The following is a 19,385-nucleotide window of genomic DNA, read 5'->3' as shown; positions in this document are numbered from 1 at the left end:
AGAGCTTAACTGCACACCTCTGTGTAGCATCTTGGGCCACTGCTTTGGAGGCACCGCGAAGCCCAATATTGTCCTCTGCCCAAAACAGCTGCTTAACAAGTACTGTTTGGATGGAATCAGCTCCAAAATTCCAGCCAACGCCTGGTTTCCTATCTCTGAAACAGAGGTCTGGGGGCCGAGGACATGCTCCCTGCAGTGTGACAGGGACTGGGCTGGGCTCTGACCTGCCAGCACTCGGGCAACTCTGGCTGCCGCAGGACCTGGAAGGAGCACAGCTCCCACACCTGTGCTGCACAGCAGATGGAAAGGACTGCTTCAAGCTGGCTAGCCTGAATAAAATGGTTTTTGGCCTTTATTTCAGTTTGCCAATTTGAGGAGCATAGGCCCCACTATCTTTATTTAATTTTACCCAATTTCTGTGTTTCCAGGAAGCAGTAAAGTTTGAGAAATGCCCCCTACCAACCCTTTTGCCTCTGCAAATAATCCACTTTCTTCAGATGACTTAGACAAGACTTCAGGATGCCCCACTTATCTGTGACTAGGCTGGACACAGCCCCTCCACAGTCCCATTCTTTGCCTCATAAGTGATCAGCTGCACTGCCTGTGCCCACAGATCAGCTGGAACCAGAGGCTGGTTCACCGGTCTGTGGTTAAGCATCTCTCCTTCCTCCAGGCCCCTGAACTTTAAGTGCACCTCCCAGAAAACAGGCTGCTTCAGCAGAAAATATTCTCAGATCTTTTATCTGATTATACCAACCTCTCATCCCACCTCCCTACACCCAGTTCTTTCTTCTCTGTAAAGGAAAAATCCTTGCTTAACTCTTGAGATGGACCTTATGGTCAGAGGGTTCTGCTCTTGCAAAACAGTCCTTCCTCTACTGCAGTGGCTCCCTTCCGCCTTATGGGAAGCCCTTTTTTTTTTTTTTTTGTATGCTGTATGGGGGGCTCACATTTCATTAATGATAATCCTTCTGAATAAAGTCTCCCCTTACCAAGTCTGGATTTGTTTTTTATTTGAGGGACCCCAGACCCCAAGAAGCCAGGACTCCCTCAGGCTTCCCCTGGCCGCCAGGTGTTGAAGCCACGGGTTCTGGGCAGAGGGCAGGAGGCGTGTGGCCGGGGGCCGGGGGTCTTAGGCTGGGCGCCTGCACACAGCAGGCCTAGAAGCTCATGGCGTTGAGGCCCATTGCAGGGTCTTCCCTTCGGTGACCTCTCATGGCTCTCCACGCCATCATCACGCCGACCCCAACCGCCAGGCCGACTATGGCTGTCACGGGTATGGCCCAGTAGAGAACTTGGGGGGATTCTTCAGCCTGGTCTGCAGGAAGCTGACTGTTCTTCCAAGTGTAGAGGTAGGGGCTCTCCTGTGGGGAAAGAGCGGGCAGGTCAGAGGTTAGGGGATCCCCCACCCAACCATCTGCCCGCCTAAGGCTGATCTAGTCCCCGCCCCTGAGGGAGGATAAAAGAACCTTGCACATTTTCTCAGCTCTTGCCTCTTTTGTAAAGCTCCTTCCATTATGCTGGGCCCAAATCTTTTGAGTGAGGTTGGGTATCCAAATTGATCCACCACCCAGCTATAACCTCCTTTTGCTTTCTTGACATCTCTCCTTTCCTGTCAACTAGGTGACCAATGGAAGGGGGTCTGGGGGCCAGAGGAAAACCCCATCTCTCTTTCCTCTGGGTCAACACTGGGCAACTATGCCCACCCTCCCATCCCAGGAGGACCCAGGGGTCAGGGAAGGTAGATGTGGAGAGACAGCTGATCCTGGAGTAGGTTAAAGAACCGTAAATGAGAAGGGCTGGGAGGGGAGGCATTTGAGCCTGTCTCCCTGGATTCTTTCCTCCCTCCCCCCCCTCTGCTGTTCTTACTCTTGGTGAATGTTACTTGAGCACCTCTGTGAAGAGCTCTGGGCTAGGGGCGCCCATAACATCTGACAGCTGAGATGGACACACTGTCATCTTATAAAGGAGAGTGGCTCAGCACCTCATCAGAGATGCAAACAGAGAAACATCAGCCCAGGTGTGTGTCTGGGATGGGAATGGTGGGGAGAGGGACTTCGCTGGGCCTTGAAGGGTGTGAGAGGTGTCCATAGGCAAAGACAGGGTGACCCTTGAGGAGGAGTAAATGGCAGAAGTAAAAGCACAGCCATGGGCAATTGTGGGGCCTGCCTGGGGAGCTGGTTCATTCACGAGGAGCACAGAGTTTGTACAAGGCTACAGAGGGAGGTTGGTTTCCCCTTTGGACTTGATTCAATAGGCACTGGGGGCCACGGAAGGATTTTGAGCAGGGTGACAAGACTGGAGTTACTTTCTATGCAGGCTGCTCTGTCCCTGCCAGTAAGTAGAGGTGGGATGGAGAAGGAAGAGAGGAGAGCTGGGGAGACCCGTGGTCTAGGCGAGCAGTAAGGGCCTGGACCAGGGTGGGTGCCAGTAGGGGTGGGAAGGGAGGGAGATGGTTGGACACCTGAGCACAGACACCATGTCTTACTTATCTTTGAGTCCCAATCCCCAGTTCCTCATATAGTGCCTGGCCTGGGAGAGCTCCCTCATGTGTGTTTAAGACAGAGGATGCGTCACTGAGAAGCAGTGGGTGACTCCAGATACTTGGCCAGTGCTTGCTGGTCTGCTTTCCTTCTTTTCACTTCTGTTGGGGTGGTTGAACTCCCCCTCCCCTCACCCCGGGGCTGCCCACACTCTGAGGAACTGAGAAGTTTCAGCAGCAGCAAGGAGAGGAGCGACTGAGAATGGGGAGCATGGAAGAAGGGGGTACGATGAGAAAGACTCCCAGAGGATTCTGGGTGTCCACGTGGTGGACCCTCCCCCTGCCATCACCTCACATTCCCCAGTGGACGTGAGGGACCCTCTACTCACAGGAGAGGGGCACTTGAGTTTTGTTCTGCTGTGGGTGAAGTTGTTGGAGGTGGTCTTATGGCCCACTGGTTCCAGCTGAAGAGAGAAAAAGGAAAACTTGATTTTGTCCAAAACTTGGAGAGTCTTTCCTGCCGGAGGCTGTATCTCACATCAGATTCCCCCCTTTGGAAGAGTAGGTCGGAACCAGCAAAGGGGCAAGATGCATGGCAGAGGCCAGCAGCCCCAGCGCTGGAGCTAGAACTGATTTGTGATGCACAGGTGACAGGTCAGAGGCTGTCAGAGCAGGGCAGGAGTGAGGAAACTGAGGCACAGAGAGAGAGAGAGAGAGAGAGAGAGAGTGACCAATCCAGAGTGCAAAGCCAAGTTTGTGGAGAGCTGGGACCCAGACTTCCATCTCCTGCTTCCCCTGGCTTCCATCGCCCGTGATCGAAGACACTCTGCATTATCAATTTTATAAAACGTGATAACCACATTTACCAACTTCTTGAAGTGCATGGGGCTAGTCATTTTCAGGAAAACTTTGAAGACATATTGGTTACTGTGACGTCCTCACTAGATTTGTCAACCTTAAGAAATTGGCAATCTCTCACTTGAACAACTTTGTAGGTTTTCCACATAGATGAAAAAGTCTGCTTCAGACATCCTCGGGAGGGACTGTGGTTCAGAGGGGTTCTGCTTAATACCTTTGACCTTGGGACCATCTGAGAATGAGCCTGAAGCTGCTGCACCCATCTTTCCATGATGTTTGGCCCACGAGCCTGCCTCTGACGTGTGGCCAGCATCAAGGAGAATGGACCCCCCATACCTCACCTCTTCACAGACTCAACTAATTCACAGAACCCTCAGCTTCTAGCCTCTGCCCACCATATAATTTGCTGCCCTTTTTGTTTCTGACCTCACCAGTGCCTGACCTCCAGGTTTCGCCAATGAGGGAAGTGAAAGCACTCTATTAGAGTTAGGGATTACACCTGGCCCATAATTTGCACTTTTGGTCTCAAGGCCTTTTACATTCTTTCCTTAGCAACACAATTAGAGGAGGAAGGGCCGCTCGGGGCTGGGAGAGGGGCCACAGTGACTGGACCGGGCAGCGGGCGTGGAGGCAGGCAGGTCACTGTGGTCCTGGCTTTGCCTATCACGAGTGGTGGGGTGCTAGCTGCAGGGTGTTTGCCAGGCTGTTTAACCTCCCCAAGGTCCAAGGGACAGGGTATCAAATCCTGTGCTGACTATCCCATGATAGGGTTTTTATGAGTACTAAATGAGAAGATGAAACAAGAGCATGAGTGAACAGGAGGCTTATATATGTAGGATGGTATCATCTCTATGGTCTTAGAGCTCAGGAAACTCAAGCCTATTTGTAGCAGAATCAACGTGACAGACTGGATATTAAAGGTCAGTTTGGCTGATGTTCAGTGATATTCCAGGAACCCAAAAACTAACTGGGACAGAGGAAGGTAATGGTTACAAGGGTTTGATAAACTCATCAGTTTCTCCCTTTGTGTTGGTTCCTCCCCATCAGTGCATAAAATTATTCTGATATCTCAACCTTTAAGCCCCTCTCCTTAATCCCATATCCCCTCTAGTTACCTTCACCATTACACTCAAAAGTGCTGTCTGTAGTCATTGGTTCCACTTCCCAACCTCCCATTCTCTCTGCCAGCCATCCCAATTAGTCTTTACTCTCTATTACTTGACTAAAACTCTGGTCAAGGTCACCAGTGACCCCCACATTGCCAAATCCAGTGGTCACTTTTTTGTCTTCATCTTGCCTGACTTCTCAGTAGCATTTATCAGAGCTGAAGCCTTCTTCTCTTTTGAAGCACTCACTTCTCTTGGCCCCCTGGCTATAGCACTCTTTGATTCCTTTCCTACCGAGCTTACTACTTTCTTCTTCTCACCTCTTGCTAGTGTCAAAAGTTGGAATGAGCTTCTCCCCTCTCTTTCTCCGCCCGCCCTCCTTCTCCCCTCTCTTTCTCCGCCGGCCCGCCGCGCGGCGCCCACGCCCCGCAGCAGCCGACCCGCCTGCCCTCCTTCTCCCCCCTCTTCCCCCTCCTGCTCCGGCGGCTCTCCAACCACCACGGTGCCCTCTTCCGCCTTCACCGGCTCCTCCGCCACCAGCCTCGACAGCCTTGCCGCCCTCACCTTTCCTCCTCCAGAACAGCTACTGGGGGAGTGGAGACAATACAGAGCAGCTCCCGGAGCCACGACGGAGATCAAAGGGACAGCGTACCCCATCCTGGAACGGCTGACTGTCTGGGAGAACCAGCTCCGGTGAGAACACCGAGGGACGCGGGCTTTCCTGGGCGGGACGGCAAGCGGCCCGAGTCCCTCCCTTCCTCCTTCCCAGGCCAGCTGCCAGAATTGGGCAGGCGGTCCCCTCAGGCCGCGGCGGCTGGCGTCCCCACCACGCGAGGCCCCCCAGACCAACTGAAAGAGTTGGGTCAGAAATCCCCAGACTGCGGAGAACGGTGACCAGGGGGTCCCTTCCAAACACGTGACTCCCCAGTCCGCCTGGGAACAGTGCACTGTCCCGGGCTGCGACAGCTGGCGCCCTTCCGCCATGCTTGGCACCCCGGGCAGACTAGGAAATTTGGTCGGGCGCTCTCATGTGCTGCGGCGGCCAGCGACCCTCCCCGCGTTCGGACCCACGGGCCGGCTGGCACTCTTCCAAGAAGCTTTGGCTGCCAAACCTCCCCTACGGCGAGAGTTTTCCAGAGTTAAAGGACCCACAGCAACTTTTATTGGTGGATCCCGTAGACAAACATGTGCCACGAGCGCCACCTACTGGGCAGGATAAGAAAAACAGAACCCAGAGATTTCACAGAAAAATCTTACAACCTGTGGGGTCCAACACCCAGGGAAATCTGACTAAATGCCCAGACGCCAGCAGAAGATAACGGTCCACGCTCAGAAGATTGAGGATATGGCCCAGTCAAAGGAACAAACCAATAGTACAAATGAGATACAGGAGCTGAAACAACTAATGCTGAATATACGAACAGAAATGGAAAACCTCTTCAAAAACGAAATCAATAAATTGAGGGAGGACACGAAGAAGACATGGGCTGAACATAAAGAAGAAATAGAAAAACTGAAAAAACAAATCACAGAGCTTATGGAAGTGAAGGATAAAGTAGAAAAGATGGAAAAAACAATGGATACCTACAATGATAGATTTAAAGAGACAGAAGATAGAATTAGTGATTTGGAGGATACAACATCTGAATTCCAAAAAGAAACAGAAACTATCTGGAAAAGAATGGAAAAATTCGAACAGGGTATCAGGGAACTCAAGGACAATATGAACCACACAAATATACGTGTTGTGGGTGTCCCAGAAGGAGAAGAGAAGGGAAAAGGAGGAGAAAAACTAATGGAAGAAATTATCACTGAAAATTTCCCAACTCTTATGAAAGACCTAAAATTACAGATCCAAGAAGTGCAGCGCACCCCAAAGAGATTAGACCCAAATAGGCGTTCCCCAAGACACTTATTAGTTAGAATGTCAGAGGTCAAAGAGAAAGAGAGGATCTTGAAAGCAGCGAGAGAGAAGCAATCCATCACATACAAGGGAAACCCAATAAGACTATGTGTAGATTTCTCAGCAGAAACCATGGAAGCTAGAAGACAGTGGGATGATATATTTAAGTTACTAAAAGAGAAAAACTGCCAACCAAGACTCCTATATCCAGCAAAATTGTCCTTCAAAAATGAGGGAGAAATTAAAACATTCTCAGACAAAAAGTCACTGAGAGAATTTGTGACCAAGAGACCAGCTCTGCAAGAAATACTAAAGGGAGCACTAGAGTCAGATACAAAAAGACAGAAGAGAGAGATATGGAGAAGAGTGTAGAAAGAAGGAAAGTCAGATATGATATATATAATACAAAAGACAAAATGGTAGAGGAAAATATTATCCAAACAGTAATAACTCCAAATGTTAATGGACTGAATTCCCCAATCAAAAGACATAGACTGGCAGAATGGATTAAAAAACAGGATCCTTCTATATGCTGTCTACAGGAAACGCATCTTAGACCCAAAGATAAATATAGGTTGAAAGTGAGAGGTTGGGAAAAGATATTTCATGCAAATAACAACCAGAAAAGAGCAGGAGTGGCTATACTAATATCCAACAAATTAGACTTCAAATGTAAAACAGTTAAAAGAGACAAAGAAGGACACTATATACTAATAAAAGGAACAATTAAACAAGAAGACATAACAATCATAAATATTTATGCACCGAACCAGAATGCCCCAAAATACATGAGGAATACACTACAAACACTGAAAAGGGAAATAGACACATATACCATAATAGTTGGAGACTTCAATTCACTACTTTTATCAATGGACAGAACATCTAGACAGAGGATCAATAAAGAAATAGAGAATCTGAATATTACTATAAATGAGCTAGACTTAACAGACATCTATAGGACATTACATCCCACAACAGCAGGATACACCTTTTTTTCAAGTGCTCATGGATCATTCTCAAAGATAGACCATATGCTGGGTCACAAAGCAAGTCTTAACAAATTTAAAAAGATTGAAATCATACACAACACTTTCTCGGATCATAAAGGAATGAAGTTGGAAATCAATAATAGGCGGAGTGCCAGAAAATTCACAAATACATGGAGGCTCAACAACACACTCTTAAACAACAAGTGGGTCAAAGAAGAAATTGCAAGAGAAATTAGTAAATACCTAGAGGCGAATGAAAATGAAAACACAACATATCAAAACTTATGGGACGCAGCAAAGGCAGTGCTAAGAGGGAAATTTATTGCCCTAAATGCCTTTATCAGAAAAGAAGAAAAGGCAAAAATGCAGGAATTAACTGTCCACTTGGAAGAACTGGAGAAAGAACAGCAAACTAATCCCAAAGCAAGCAAAAGGAAAGAAATAACAAAGATTAGAGTAGAAATAAATGAAATTGAAAACATGAAAACAATAGAGAAAATCAATAAGGCCAGAAGTTGGTTCTATGAGAAAATCAATAAGATTGATGGGCCCTTAGCAAGATTGACAAAAAGAAGAAGAGAGAGGATGCAAATAAATAAGATCAGAAATGGAAGAGGAGACATAACTACTGACCTCACAGAAATAAAGGAGGTAATAATAGGATACTATGAACAACTTTACGCTAATAAATACAACAATTTAGATGAAATGGACGGGTTCCTGGAAAGACATGAACAACCAACTTTGACTCAAGAAGAAATAGATGACCTCAACAAACCAATCACAAGTAAAGAGATTGAATTAGTCATTCAAAAGCTCCCTAAAAAGAAAAGTCCAGGACCAGACGGCTTCTCATGTGAATTCTATCAAACATTCCAGAAGGAATTAGTACCAACTCTCCTCAAACTCTTCAAAATAATCGAAGTGGAGGGAAAACTACCTAATTCATTCTATGAAGCCAACATCACCCTCATACCAAAACCAGGCAAAGATATTACAAAAAAAGAAAACTACAGACCAATCTCTCTAATGAATATAGATGCAAAAATCTTCAATAAAATTCTAGCAAATCGTATCCAACAACACATTAAAAGAATTATACATCATGACCAAGTAGGATTCATCCCAGGTATGCAAGGATGGTTCAACATAAGAAAATCAATTAATGTAATACATCACATCAACAAATCAAAGCAGAAAAATCACATGATCATCTCAATTGATGCAGAGAAGGCATTTGACAAGATTCAACATCCTTTCCTGTTGAAAACACTTCAAAAGATAGGAATACAAGGGAACTTCCTTAAAATGATAGAGGGAATATATGAAAAACCCACAGCTAATATCATCCTCAAAGGGGAAAAATTGAAAACTTTCCCCCTAAGATCAGGAACAAGACAAGGATGTCCACTATCACCACTATTATTCAACATCGTGTTGGAGGTTCTAGCCAGAGCAATTAGACAAGAAAAAGAAATACAAGGCATCAAAATTGGAAAGGAAGAAGTAAAACTATCACTGTTTGCAGACGATATGATACTATGAAAACCCGGAAAAATCCACAGCAAAACTACTAGAGCTAATAAATGAGTACAGCAAAGTAGCAGGTTACAAGATCAACATTCAAAAATCTGTAGCTTTTCTATACACTAGTAATGAACAAGCTGAGGGGGAAATCAAGAAACGAATCCCATTTACAATCGCAACTAAAAGAATAAAATACCTAGGAATAAATTTAACCAAAGAGACAAAAAACCTATATAAAGAAAACTACAAAAAACTGCTAAAAGAAATCACAGAAGACCTAAATAGATGGAAGGGCATACCGTGTTCATGGATTGGAAGACTAAATATAATTAAGATGTCAATCCTACCTAAACTGATCTACAGATTCAATGCAATACCAATCAAAATCCCAACAACTTATTTTTCAGAAATAGAAAAACCAATAAGCAAATTTATCTGGAAAGGCAGGGTGCCCCGAATTGCTAAAAACATCTTGAGGAAAAAAAACGAAGCTGGAGGTCTCGCGATGCCGTACTTTAAGGCATATTATGAAGCCACAGTGGTCAAAACAGCATGGTATTGGCATAAAGATAGATATATCGACCAATGGAATCGAATAGAGTGCTCAGATATAGACCCTCTCATCTATGGACATTTGATCTTTGATAAGGCAGTCAAGCCAACTCACCTGGGACAGAACAGTCTCTTCAATAAATGGTGCCTAGAGAACTGGATATCCATATGTAAAAGAATGAAAGAAGACCCGCATCTCACACCTTATACAAAAGTTAACTCAAAATGGATCAAAGATCTAAACATTAGGTCTAAGACCATAAAACAGTTAGAGGAAAATGTAGGGAGATATCTTATGAATCTTACAACTGGAGGTGGTTTTATGGACCTTAAACCTAAAGCAAGAGCACTGAAGAAATAAATAAATAAATGGGAGCTCCTCAAAATTAAACACTTTTGTGCATCAAAGAACTTCATCAAGAAAGTAGAAAGACAGCCTACACAATGGGAGATAATATTTGGAAATGACATATCAGATAAAGGTCTAGTATCCAGAATATATAAAGAGATTGTTCAACTCAACAACAAAAAGACAGCCAACCCAATCACAAAATGGGAAAAAGACTTGAACAGACACCTACCAGAAGAGGAAATACGGATGGCCAAGAGGCACATGAAGAAATGCTCAATGTCCCTGGCCATTAGAGAAATGCAAATCAAAACCACAATGAGATATCATCTCACACCCACCAGAATGGCCATTATCAACAAAACAGAAAATGACAAGTGCTGGAGAGGATGCGGAGAAAGAGGCACACTTATCCACTGTTGGTGGGAATGTCAAATGGTGCAACCACTGTGGAAGGCAGTTTGGCGGTTCCTCAAAAAGCTGAATATAGAATTGCCATACGACCCAGCAATACCATTGCTAGGTATCTACTCAAAGGACTTAAGGGCAAAGACACAAACGGACATTTGCACACCAATGTTTATAGCAGCGTTATTTACAATTGCAAAGAGATGGAAACAGCCAAAATGTCCATCAACAGAAGAATGGCTAAATAAACTGTGGTATATACATACGATGGAATATTATGCAGCTTTAAGACAAGATAAACTTATGAAGCATGTAATAACATGGATGGACCTAGAGAATATTATGCTGAGTGAGTCCAGCCAAAAACTAAAGGACAAGTACTGTATGGTCCCACTGATGTGAACAGACATTCAAGAATAAACTTGAAATATGTCATTGGTAACAGAGTCCAGCAGGAGTTAGAAACAGGGTAAGATAATGGGTAATTGGAGCGGAAGGGATACAGACTGTGCAACAGGACTAGATACAAAAAGTCAAAAATGGACAGGACAATAATACCTGATTGTAAAGTAATCATGTTAAAACACTGAATGAAGCTGCATCTGAGCTATAGCGTTTTTTTGTTGTTGTTTTTTACTATTATTACTACTTTTATTTCTTTTCTCTATATTAACATTCTATATCTTTTTCGGTTGTGTTGCTAGTTCCTCTAAACCAATGCAAATGTACTAAGAAACGATGATCATGCATCTATGTGATGATGTTAAGAATTACTGAGTGCATATTAGAACGGTATGATTTGTAAATGTTGTGTTAATTTCTTTTTTTTTCTTTTTTTCTTTCTTTCCGTTAATAAAAAATAAAAAAAAAAAGTTGGAATGAATGTTCCAGGGCTTGGTAGTTGGCACTCTGCTCTTTTCTACCTGTTCTTTCCCTAGGAGCTCTCAGATAACCCCACAGTTTTGAATGTTACCTCTATGCTAATGAGTCCCTAGTTTATACCTCTAGGCCCAACCTCTTCTTTGAACTCCAGACTTATATATTGAACAGTTCCCCTGATACCTCTTTTTGGATGTCCAGAACAGGTACCATGTCCAAAACAAAACTGTTGTTTTCCCCCTCAAGCCTATTCCTCCCACCAGCTCGACCATCCACCCATTTCTTAGACCCGAGGAGCCATCCTTTGTTCCTCTTTCCCTCACCCATCAGTCAGTCCATAACATATTCCCACTTCTCTCCTTCTCCATCACCGTCACCCTGGGCCCAGCCACCTTCCTCTCTCAGCAGTCTTTCCAGTTCCGCCCTGGCTTCCATACAGTCCCTTCGTACCCAGCAGCCAGCGGGTAGAGCAGAGCCTCTCTCTCCCTGTCTGAGCACTTGGGGAGCTGGGCCCTGCCTATCTCTGACCTTGCTCTCTTCCATCTGGTCACACTGGCCTTTGTGTTCTTCGAACAATTCAAGCTCATTCCTGACACTGGGCCCACATCGGTCCTATTTCTTCTGCCTGGAACATTCTGGTCCCCTCCTGGCATTCAGTTCTCAGTTCATATGTCCTCAGTGAGGTCTCTCTGTCCCCCACCATTACTCACTGTCATATCACCCTGACTTTTTTTTTAAAGTCCTGGATGTGGTCAGAAATCACCTTATTGATGTATTTGTTTATTCCTGCCTTTCCCCCACTAGACTGGAAGCTGTGAGAGCAGGGATGTGATTTCTTTTTCACGGCTGTATCCCCAACACTACCTACCACCCACTGGTGCTCCGTAAGTATTTGCTGGAAAACGGGCGGATGAACTGAAGTCGTGGAGAAGTGAGTGGAGAAGCTCAGAGGGTGAAGGCTTGGGGCTGGCCGCAGGAAATGGAGCTGTTCTTAAAACCAACCTTTCCTAAGTCAGGGACTATGGATACCGTGAGGTGGCAAATGACAGGAAGCAGGATGGTTGCAATGGAGCTGGGTGGGCCACTAAATGGCTCTGAGGATTCAGGGAAGTTTCCTGTAGGAGCTGGCACCTGGGGTGAGTGTTGAGGTGCGCAAGTCAGCCAGGAGAAAAGGTGGGAAAGGCAATCCAAGCAATCCAAGCAAAGGGTGTGCACAGAAGCAGGAAGCAGCCTGGTTAGTGCTGGGAAACATCTGTGGTTCAATGTCATCAGACTGCAAAGTGCCAAACAGTGCGGGGAGGAGCAGGCAGCGGGAGGAGCGCGTCAGGCCAGGTCCCAGGAGGCTTTGCACGTTGCGCTGGGGACCTGCTCTTTCTCCTTTGGTGCTTGGGGGCAACGAAAAGTTTGAAAGCAGGAATGACTTGGTCAGATTTTCATTTATACAGACTGCTGGGACCACCCTGGGGAGAAGAGGGCTAAGGCAGTGGCTGACAAACCCTGCACGGTAAAATCCGGGGAGCTTTTAAAAAGTACTTAATCCAGGCCCCACTCTGGGCCAATTACATCAGAATCTCTGGGATAGAGGCCCAGGCCCAGATCTTTGTTTTATTTATTTATTTATTTTAAATAAACCTTTTATTGAAAGCAATTAAAGTAAACTTTTAATTGAAAACCAGCACAAAGTCTGGTAGATTTTCATAAAGTGAACACACTCATGTAACCAGCATCCACATCAAGAGATAGAATATTGTTAGCTTCCGGAAAGCTCCCCATGGCCCTCTTCAGTGCAATCATCGTACTGAGTCTGACATTGTATTTTAATTTTGCTTGTTTTTAAAATTTTTAAAATTTATATATATATATATGTATATATATATTTGCATGTTGTTGGTTTGTTTATTCTTCTTGCTGTAGGGTATTTCATTGTATGACTGTACCAGAATTGATTTATATATCCTACTGTTGACGGACATTTGGGGAGCGTCCAATTTGGGGCAATTATGAATCATGGTACTAATTATTGCGTGTGTTCTTTGGTGAGCGTATGTGTGCCATTCCACCTAGGAGTCACAGGGTCACAGGGAATACATATGTTCAGCCTTGTGGGTATGCTCAAGACTAGTCTAAAGTGGTTACAGGTGCTAATCATTTTTAAAGGTCTCCAGATGATTCTAATATGTGGTCAGCGCTGAGAGCTGCTGCCCTTAGAGCTGACAGCCTGGAGACAGGGAGGCTGGAGGAGCCTGTAGCTGTCACCCAGTGCCTGGGGAGAGGCAAATGTGAGCTGGGGTGGGGGTGGGGGGGTTAGGGGGGTTGACAGAAGAGGGAGGAGGTAGCCGTGGAGGGAGCAGGCTTCAGAAGTAAAGAAGGAAAAATGGTTTATAAGAAGCAAATGGAGGGAAAGGAAGAAGAAAAACTTCCTTGGCACTGCCAGTTTTGGCTCTGCAAAGGTTTCTGGAAAAGAGGGTGTAACTATTAAGGAAGGAGGGAAGAGTTTTGAGTGTGACGTGCTTTTGCTGCCATGGCATAGCGCCCTGGGAACATCGGCCGAAGCCTGTGGTCACTGGGCCACAGGGCTGTAACGATGAGGCAGCACTGGTTGTGACTGTGCTTATCAGGCTGGGAGCAGACAGTCCTGTGTGGTGGCGGTGACCTAAGGTGGCCTCGGGGTGACCGTGGGAGACCTGGCTGCTAATCCTGCTTCTGCCAGTCAATGGCAGATCCTGGGCAAACCACTACTTCATTTCTTGGTATTGCAGTTACAGAGAGTCCTGGCCAGATGACATTTCCAACTCTGATGACCTGTTATTTATCTGACGTCACTCTAGGAGTGACAGATATTCTAAGGAGATGATCTGAAACGTTACCACAGCGCATTAGTTTTGTGTCTGAGGGTTTTGGATGAAAACATTGGACTATGTAATTATTTTCCCAAATTATACAACATAGGATAAGACACACTTAGGTGATTTTAGTTTTGTTTTGCTTTGTTGTTATTTTTTAAAGTTGGGGTGTGGCTGGGAGAATAACGGTTGGGGGATCCCGGGCAGTCTTGTACTGTTAGCAATGTGGGTCCGTGGCAATTGTCACCTTCTCTTTTTTTTTTTTTTTTCGTAACTAACCTCCTCCCACTTGCCTTTATGAGACAAAAGCCTCTCACCTGAGAGCATGGGAAGACTCACTGAGCTGCTTGGAAAAGAAGGCCAGCCCTACAAGGCCAGCCCTATATTGTTAATTCATGCAGAACACACCACTGGACCTTGGCATGTTCACGTCACTCAGTACAGCTCTGGAGCCTCAGGAGACCCGGGAGAGTCTCAGCTTTAAGCAGGCTCTGATGGCACTCAGGGCAGGCAGACCTTCCTTGCTGGAAAAGCCGGGAAGGAAAGACAAAAGGCTTAGCATTTGTGGCTTGTCTTTGAATCAGTGGCTCTCCCTGAGGTCTCAGGGGGGAGAAATGGGACCGAGAGGAGTTATCCATTCTTTGGCGAGGTTTTAAAAAGGAATGAAGTCAACTGACTCAGCCATTGACGTCAACTGGCCTTCAAAACAACATCGATATAAAAAAAAAAAAGGCATAATTGCTCTCAGGAAATAAACTGTGCAAATTTTGATGAAAACAATATGACTATGGAGGTCGGGCGGGTGGAAGAGACTCAAGAGATTTAGATGGCAATTCAGAGTCCTGGGCTGAAAGAGTATGCTGAAAGTTTTAGGAGTAGGCAGATATGTGATGTCAACAAGAGGAAAACACCAGCAAAACAAAAGTACAGGAAAGCTGAGCCTGCAATTAAATAGGCAAGGATAAAAAGCCTCCTTACACGCTGTTCTGACAAGAAGTTGCTGGTGAGGAGGAGGTGGTGTAGCTAAGGAGAAAGGCAATATTGTGAGTCAGCCGAGTGAGATAGTGGACGTGCTGGAGGAGGTGACAGGTATGGGAATATTTGCACAGCGGTGGTTGGCAGGGAGACAGTGGTCTGAAGGTGCAATAAAAGGAACAGGAGTGTAGATTGTTTCATCACTATGGGAGCTGGGGACCTGGGGTGGGATTGACTTACCCACTGAGCCTAGATCAAAAGAAGCCATTGGACTGGGAAGGCATTTCATTTTTTTTGTACAAAGAGGATACAGTTATTGGCATGACTAAGGCTGTGTGCAAACACAGCTGATTGGCCAGTCATGAGTGGCCAGTTGCAAAAGGCAGAAGAGGGACACAGGGCCAAGTGTCCCTGTGGTCCTGAGGTCCTGAGTGCATTTCCTAAGGGAGAACCCCAGCAGAAAGGACTCTGGAGTAGGTGCCAGGCTGGGGAACAGACTGCTGGGGCTCTTTACTTTTTGATGTTTAAAGAAATAATAGAAAGAATAATAATAGAAATAATAAAGAAAGAATAATACTCGGGAACATGCTGAGACTGGAATGTTGGAAGTGTAGTGGGGCTGACATTTGTCCGAATGCTAATTATTGTGCTGGGCACTGTGCATACAGTATCTTAATGAGATCTGGGTCATTTTCATTGTTTTACAGCTAGTGACTCAGATGACCAGATAGATCATTTGTCCAAGGTTACAGAGTAAGCGGTGGCAGCTGCTATTTTCATCCAGTCTGTCTGATTACATAGCTGTAACCCCCAGCCCTCAGGCATTGCTGAGAGAGAATAGATATGTATATATGTAGGCCTTTTGAAAATAATCTGCCAGTTCCAATAAGGCGCACCGCCATCTTGGGCTTTGGGGAGACAGGAGTCATAGTGACCAGTAGGTGAGCGGTGTTGGGACCGGAAGCTGGCATCCGGGGTTGGCCCTTGTGACACAGGCCCACCAGCCCCTCGCTGCTCACCATGTTATTCCAGAGGGCGATGGCCAACTCCGCGTGCCCACGCTCTGAGAAGTAGAGACAGTCCTCTGAGAAGAAGGTGAGGTCTGCATCTCCTCTCTGTAACCAAAGGTAAGAGAGTCATCTTCCCAGGGAAAGGTCATGCTTTCCCATTCTCCCTGGCTGGAGCCCTGGGCATTTCCCTTTACACTTTTTCAACTCTGCTCCCAACTGGCTCAGGTACCGGTGGAGAAACGCCCAAATTTGGGAAATTGAAAATAAAAGTGGGCATGAATCATAGCCACCCACAGTCCATCTCTTCTCCTTCAACACCTCCATCCTAATAGTTGATAAAGAAGAATATGGATAGATTTAGGAAGCTTTCTACTCTGTCCCAATCCGGCTATGCCCAGGGAGCTTGGCCTCTATTGATTTTCTCCTTTTCTTCCCAAGCATATTCAAATTCCAATCATTATAAAAAAAAAAAAAAAGGAAGAAAGGCAGAAATAACCTCTTGGAAGTCCTCTTAGCTTTGGTCAGAAAAAGTTCACTTAGAGAAGGAACTACATCACCTAAGATAAGATTTCTATACACGAGCATCCCAGAGATAGCAGCTTACGTCATTCAGCGGGGCAAGGGTATTTTGCAGGAAAGGCTGCACCACCACGGCGAAGTCCTCCCGCTGCATGTACTGGGGTTGGTAGTTCAGACTGGAGACTCCACTCTGTGGGTGGGGAGGGAGGCAGCTCAATCCTCCTGTAAGGCTGGACAGACATGTTCTATGCCTGCTACCTCGGGCTGGCTATGGTAGGGGTCACCCTCCCCTAGACAAAGGTGACTTGTGTCCATGCATCCATGGGGTCTGAACCCACATTCCAAGGCCCTATGGGCACACAGATCAGAGATGAGTTGCCTCTGCTTGGAGAAGTTGGCCATCCGGTCAACTCCACCAGTTCCATTCCGAAGCCTCTGCAAGGCTGGATCTGACCTCCTGACCAGATTGCCTGTTCTCACTACATGAAGAGGTAAGGTAGAACACAGGCTCCAGTTCAGATCTACTTAGATGGGGAGTGTCTCAACATTAGCTTCCCAAAATGCCCAGGGGATGAATTTTGGGGGATGAATGCCTGTGGCCATTAGATTTGCTAAGTGGTAAAATGTGGAATGTAAAAGGGACAGACCAGATGTACTTGTCCTCAATTTGCTTATCATCTAGCTGGGGGAATGAGACATGATGTCAAAAACTAGAGAATCATACAGGGTTTTAGGGTCAGTTGAGTTCAGACTGAGAGATATCTTGAGGATACAGCTTAGTTAGGAGAAGCTTCTTAGAGGAGGTGAGACATGCCCTGTACATGAAGAAAGGTGAGTCTGCAGAAAGGCTCAGGTGAGAAGGTCAAGAGAGGGGAACAGCAAGAGCAGAGAAAGATGTGAGGAGGACTGTGTTGTGTGTGTGGGGGGGGGTGCAGAGAGGAGGAGGGTGGGCAGAATTGGGGGTTAAGGTTAGGTAGAAAAGCAAGATGGGTCTGAACCTTACGTTCCTAAGGAGGGGAGAGGGGATGGATGTGGAGAGATGGGGGTAGGAGGACCAACAGGAGAGTGGACACCCTCCCCCCACCCCTGGGTGACAGATGGCACCTGTGACCCATGCTGCAGGGTGGAGATGGACCCACCACATGGAGTCTATTCCCTGTTCAACTCAGAGCTGACCCAGGACTTGGAGGCAGGGATTCTCCCAGCTTCCTCTTTGGGATTTCTCACTCCCCTCTCCCTGTAGCCTTGGGGTTCTTTGCCTTTAGGGAGAGGACTTGCTGTCAGAAAACCCCTACTGAACTCCCGATCGTAAGTTCTTGCTCCAGAAGTGAAGGGGGCTCGCAGCTGGTCTCACCTGAAAGTTCCAATTCACTTTCTTTAGTTCTTGCAACTCCAGGGACTTCTCCTGGGAGCCTCTGAGGCAAGTGCAGTTGCTCCTATGAGACAAAGAATCTTGGGGTGTGGGGTCCCCTTGGTGGCCTGGCTCTGTCCTCCCAGGAGGTTGACTCTGACACACAGAGGAAGCTGCTACCCACAGGGACAGAGGCAGGGGTGGTGACACACAAGGGCCCCATGACACACTCTTGGCTGACTTTTAGGCCCAGGTCACAGGACTGTAAAACAGGGAATGCAAGGACCAGCAGGTGCTTGCTTAGAAAGAGGGCTGAAGAGTCGCCTCCTGATGCCCTCATCTGCTTAGGGGAGGCCCCAACTTCTGGTGGGAGAGGCTGCCCTTTCGCCTTGCCCCTGGTTGCTCTCTCCCAAGCCTGGGACTCCTGGGGTTTCTCCAGAGAAGGGTGGGCAGGGAGGGAGCTGGTGTTGTGGGAAGACTGCCACAATGACCTGATTTTTGGGTGTAAGGTCATTTCTTATGTTCCTGAGGCTTCCCTGCTCTACCTCCAGCTTCTTAAGACCCTCCCTCAGGGCTCCAGAGTGGGGCCTCTGTTGGGAAGCTGGGGCTGGTCAGCCAGCCCAAGACCCACTGACATGGTAGCATGCAATACCAGGATACCTTGGAGGAACTGTCCAGACCCCTGCGCCACTGGACACTCTCCCCAGGGACCAGTTCCTAGCAAGAATGGGACCAGCGGACCACCTTCCTGGCAAATTCATTCGACCCCAGATGGTGTGGACCCCCCCTAGCAGCAGCCACAAAATCTCTGGGTGATCCTGTTGCTTCAGAAGGTAACAACTTCTTGCCAGGGTCATAGCTGAGCTTTGATGAATTCCAGTCCCGGAAAGGACATTTTGTCTTGCTCATCAGTACCTTACCACCAAGACTGCTTTCAAGCAGTGTACTATCAAAGATGTAATAAAAGCTACTATTTATTGCACACTTGCTCCCCCCTCACACTCCCCAACACACCAAGTACTTAACATGCAATTCCTCTAGACCTCAAATTTGCCTTGCAAGGAATGGGTTATTATTCCCACTTTACAGGTAAGGAGGAAGAGGCCTAGAGAAATTACATGGTTTGCTCAAGGTCCCACAGCTCCTATATGGCAGAGCCAGGATTTAAGGCTAGACAGAGCTGTCTTGAAAGCTCATTGTCCTCTGCTGCCTCTCAACTTGGCAGCAACTCGCCAAGGTTGGGCTGAGGAATCACAGATGATGCCAAGGAATCTTCTGGATTATTTGGTGTGTCTCCCTCCCTTTGGAGAAAAGCAAACTAGAGTCCAGAGAAATTAAGTGACTGGCTACAGCAGACATTTGATGTTGCTGAGACATTTCCAGGTGATGGTCCAGGTCCCCTCTGGACAAAGTTGTCTGACTCTGTCTGCACTTGTTTTGTCTCTTGGCATCTGCAAGCCCTGCTCTTCCCAGGCACCCCCGTCCTGGGCCTGTGACCCAGTCACTTACTGGGCTGCCAGCGGCATGGCACACTTCCCGCCTTGGCCCTGGTACAGGCCAGCCAGCTCCATGACCTCCACCACGTTGACGAATGTCCTTGGAAGCTGTGGGGAGCAGAAGGGTAGGAAGGG

The 19,385-nt window shown here is 46.7% G+C and overlaps 1 protein-coding gene across 1 annotated transcript in view; it reads right to left on the bottom strand.

Annotated features, from left to right (window-relative positions):
* Positions 1-357: 357 nt before the first annotated feature.
* The window catches only part of PLB1 (phospholipase B1), a 141,490-nt gene continuing 122,462 nt past the window's right edge, over positions 358-19,385 (bottom strand). Inside the window, exons 54-59 of the mRNA XM_077152488.1 lie at positions 19,264-19,358; positions 17,758-17,839; positions 16,489-16,593; positions 15,894-15,989; positions 2,872-2,946; positions 358-1,364 (exon numbers count right to left, since the gene is read on the bottom strand). Coding sequence (XP_077008603.1) covers positions 1,161-1,364; positions 2,872-2,946; positions 15,894-15,989; positions 16,489-16,593; positions 17,758-17,839; positions 19,264-19,358 — 657 coding nt within the window. The 3' untranslated portion in view covers positions 358-1,160. The remainder of the gene's footprint in view (positions 1,365-2,871; positions 2,947-15,893; positions 15,990-16,488; positions 16,594-17,757; positions 17,840-19,263; positions 19,359-19,385) is intronic.

Source organism: Tamandua tetradactyla, chromosome 3, assembly GCF_023851605.1.
Source record: "Tamandua tetradactyla isolate mTamTet1 chromosome 3, mTamTet1.pri, whole genome shotgun sequence".
Lineage (NCBI taxonomy): Eukaryota > Metazoa > Chordata > Mammalia > Pilosa > Myrmecophagidae > Tamandua > Tamandua tetradactyla.
The sequence above is the reverse complement of the archived record's forward strand: the minus strand, read 5'-3'. Positions and strand labels throughout refer to the sequence as shown.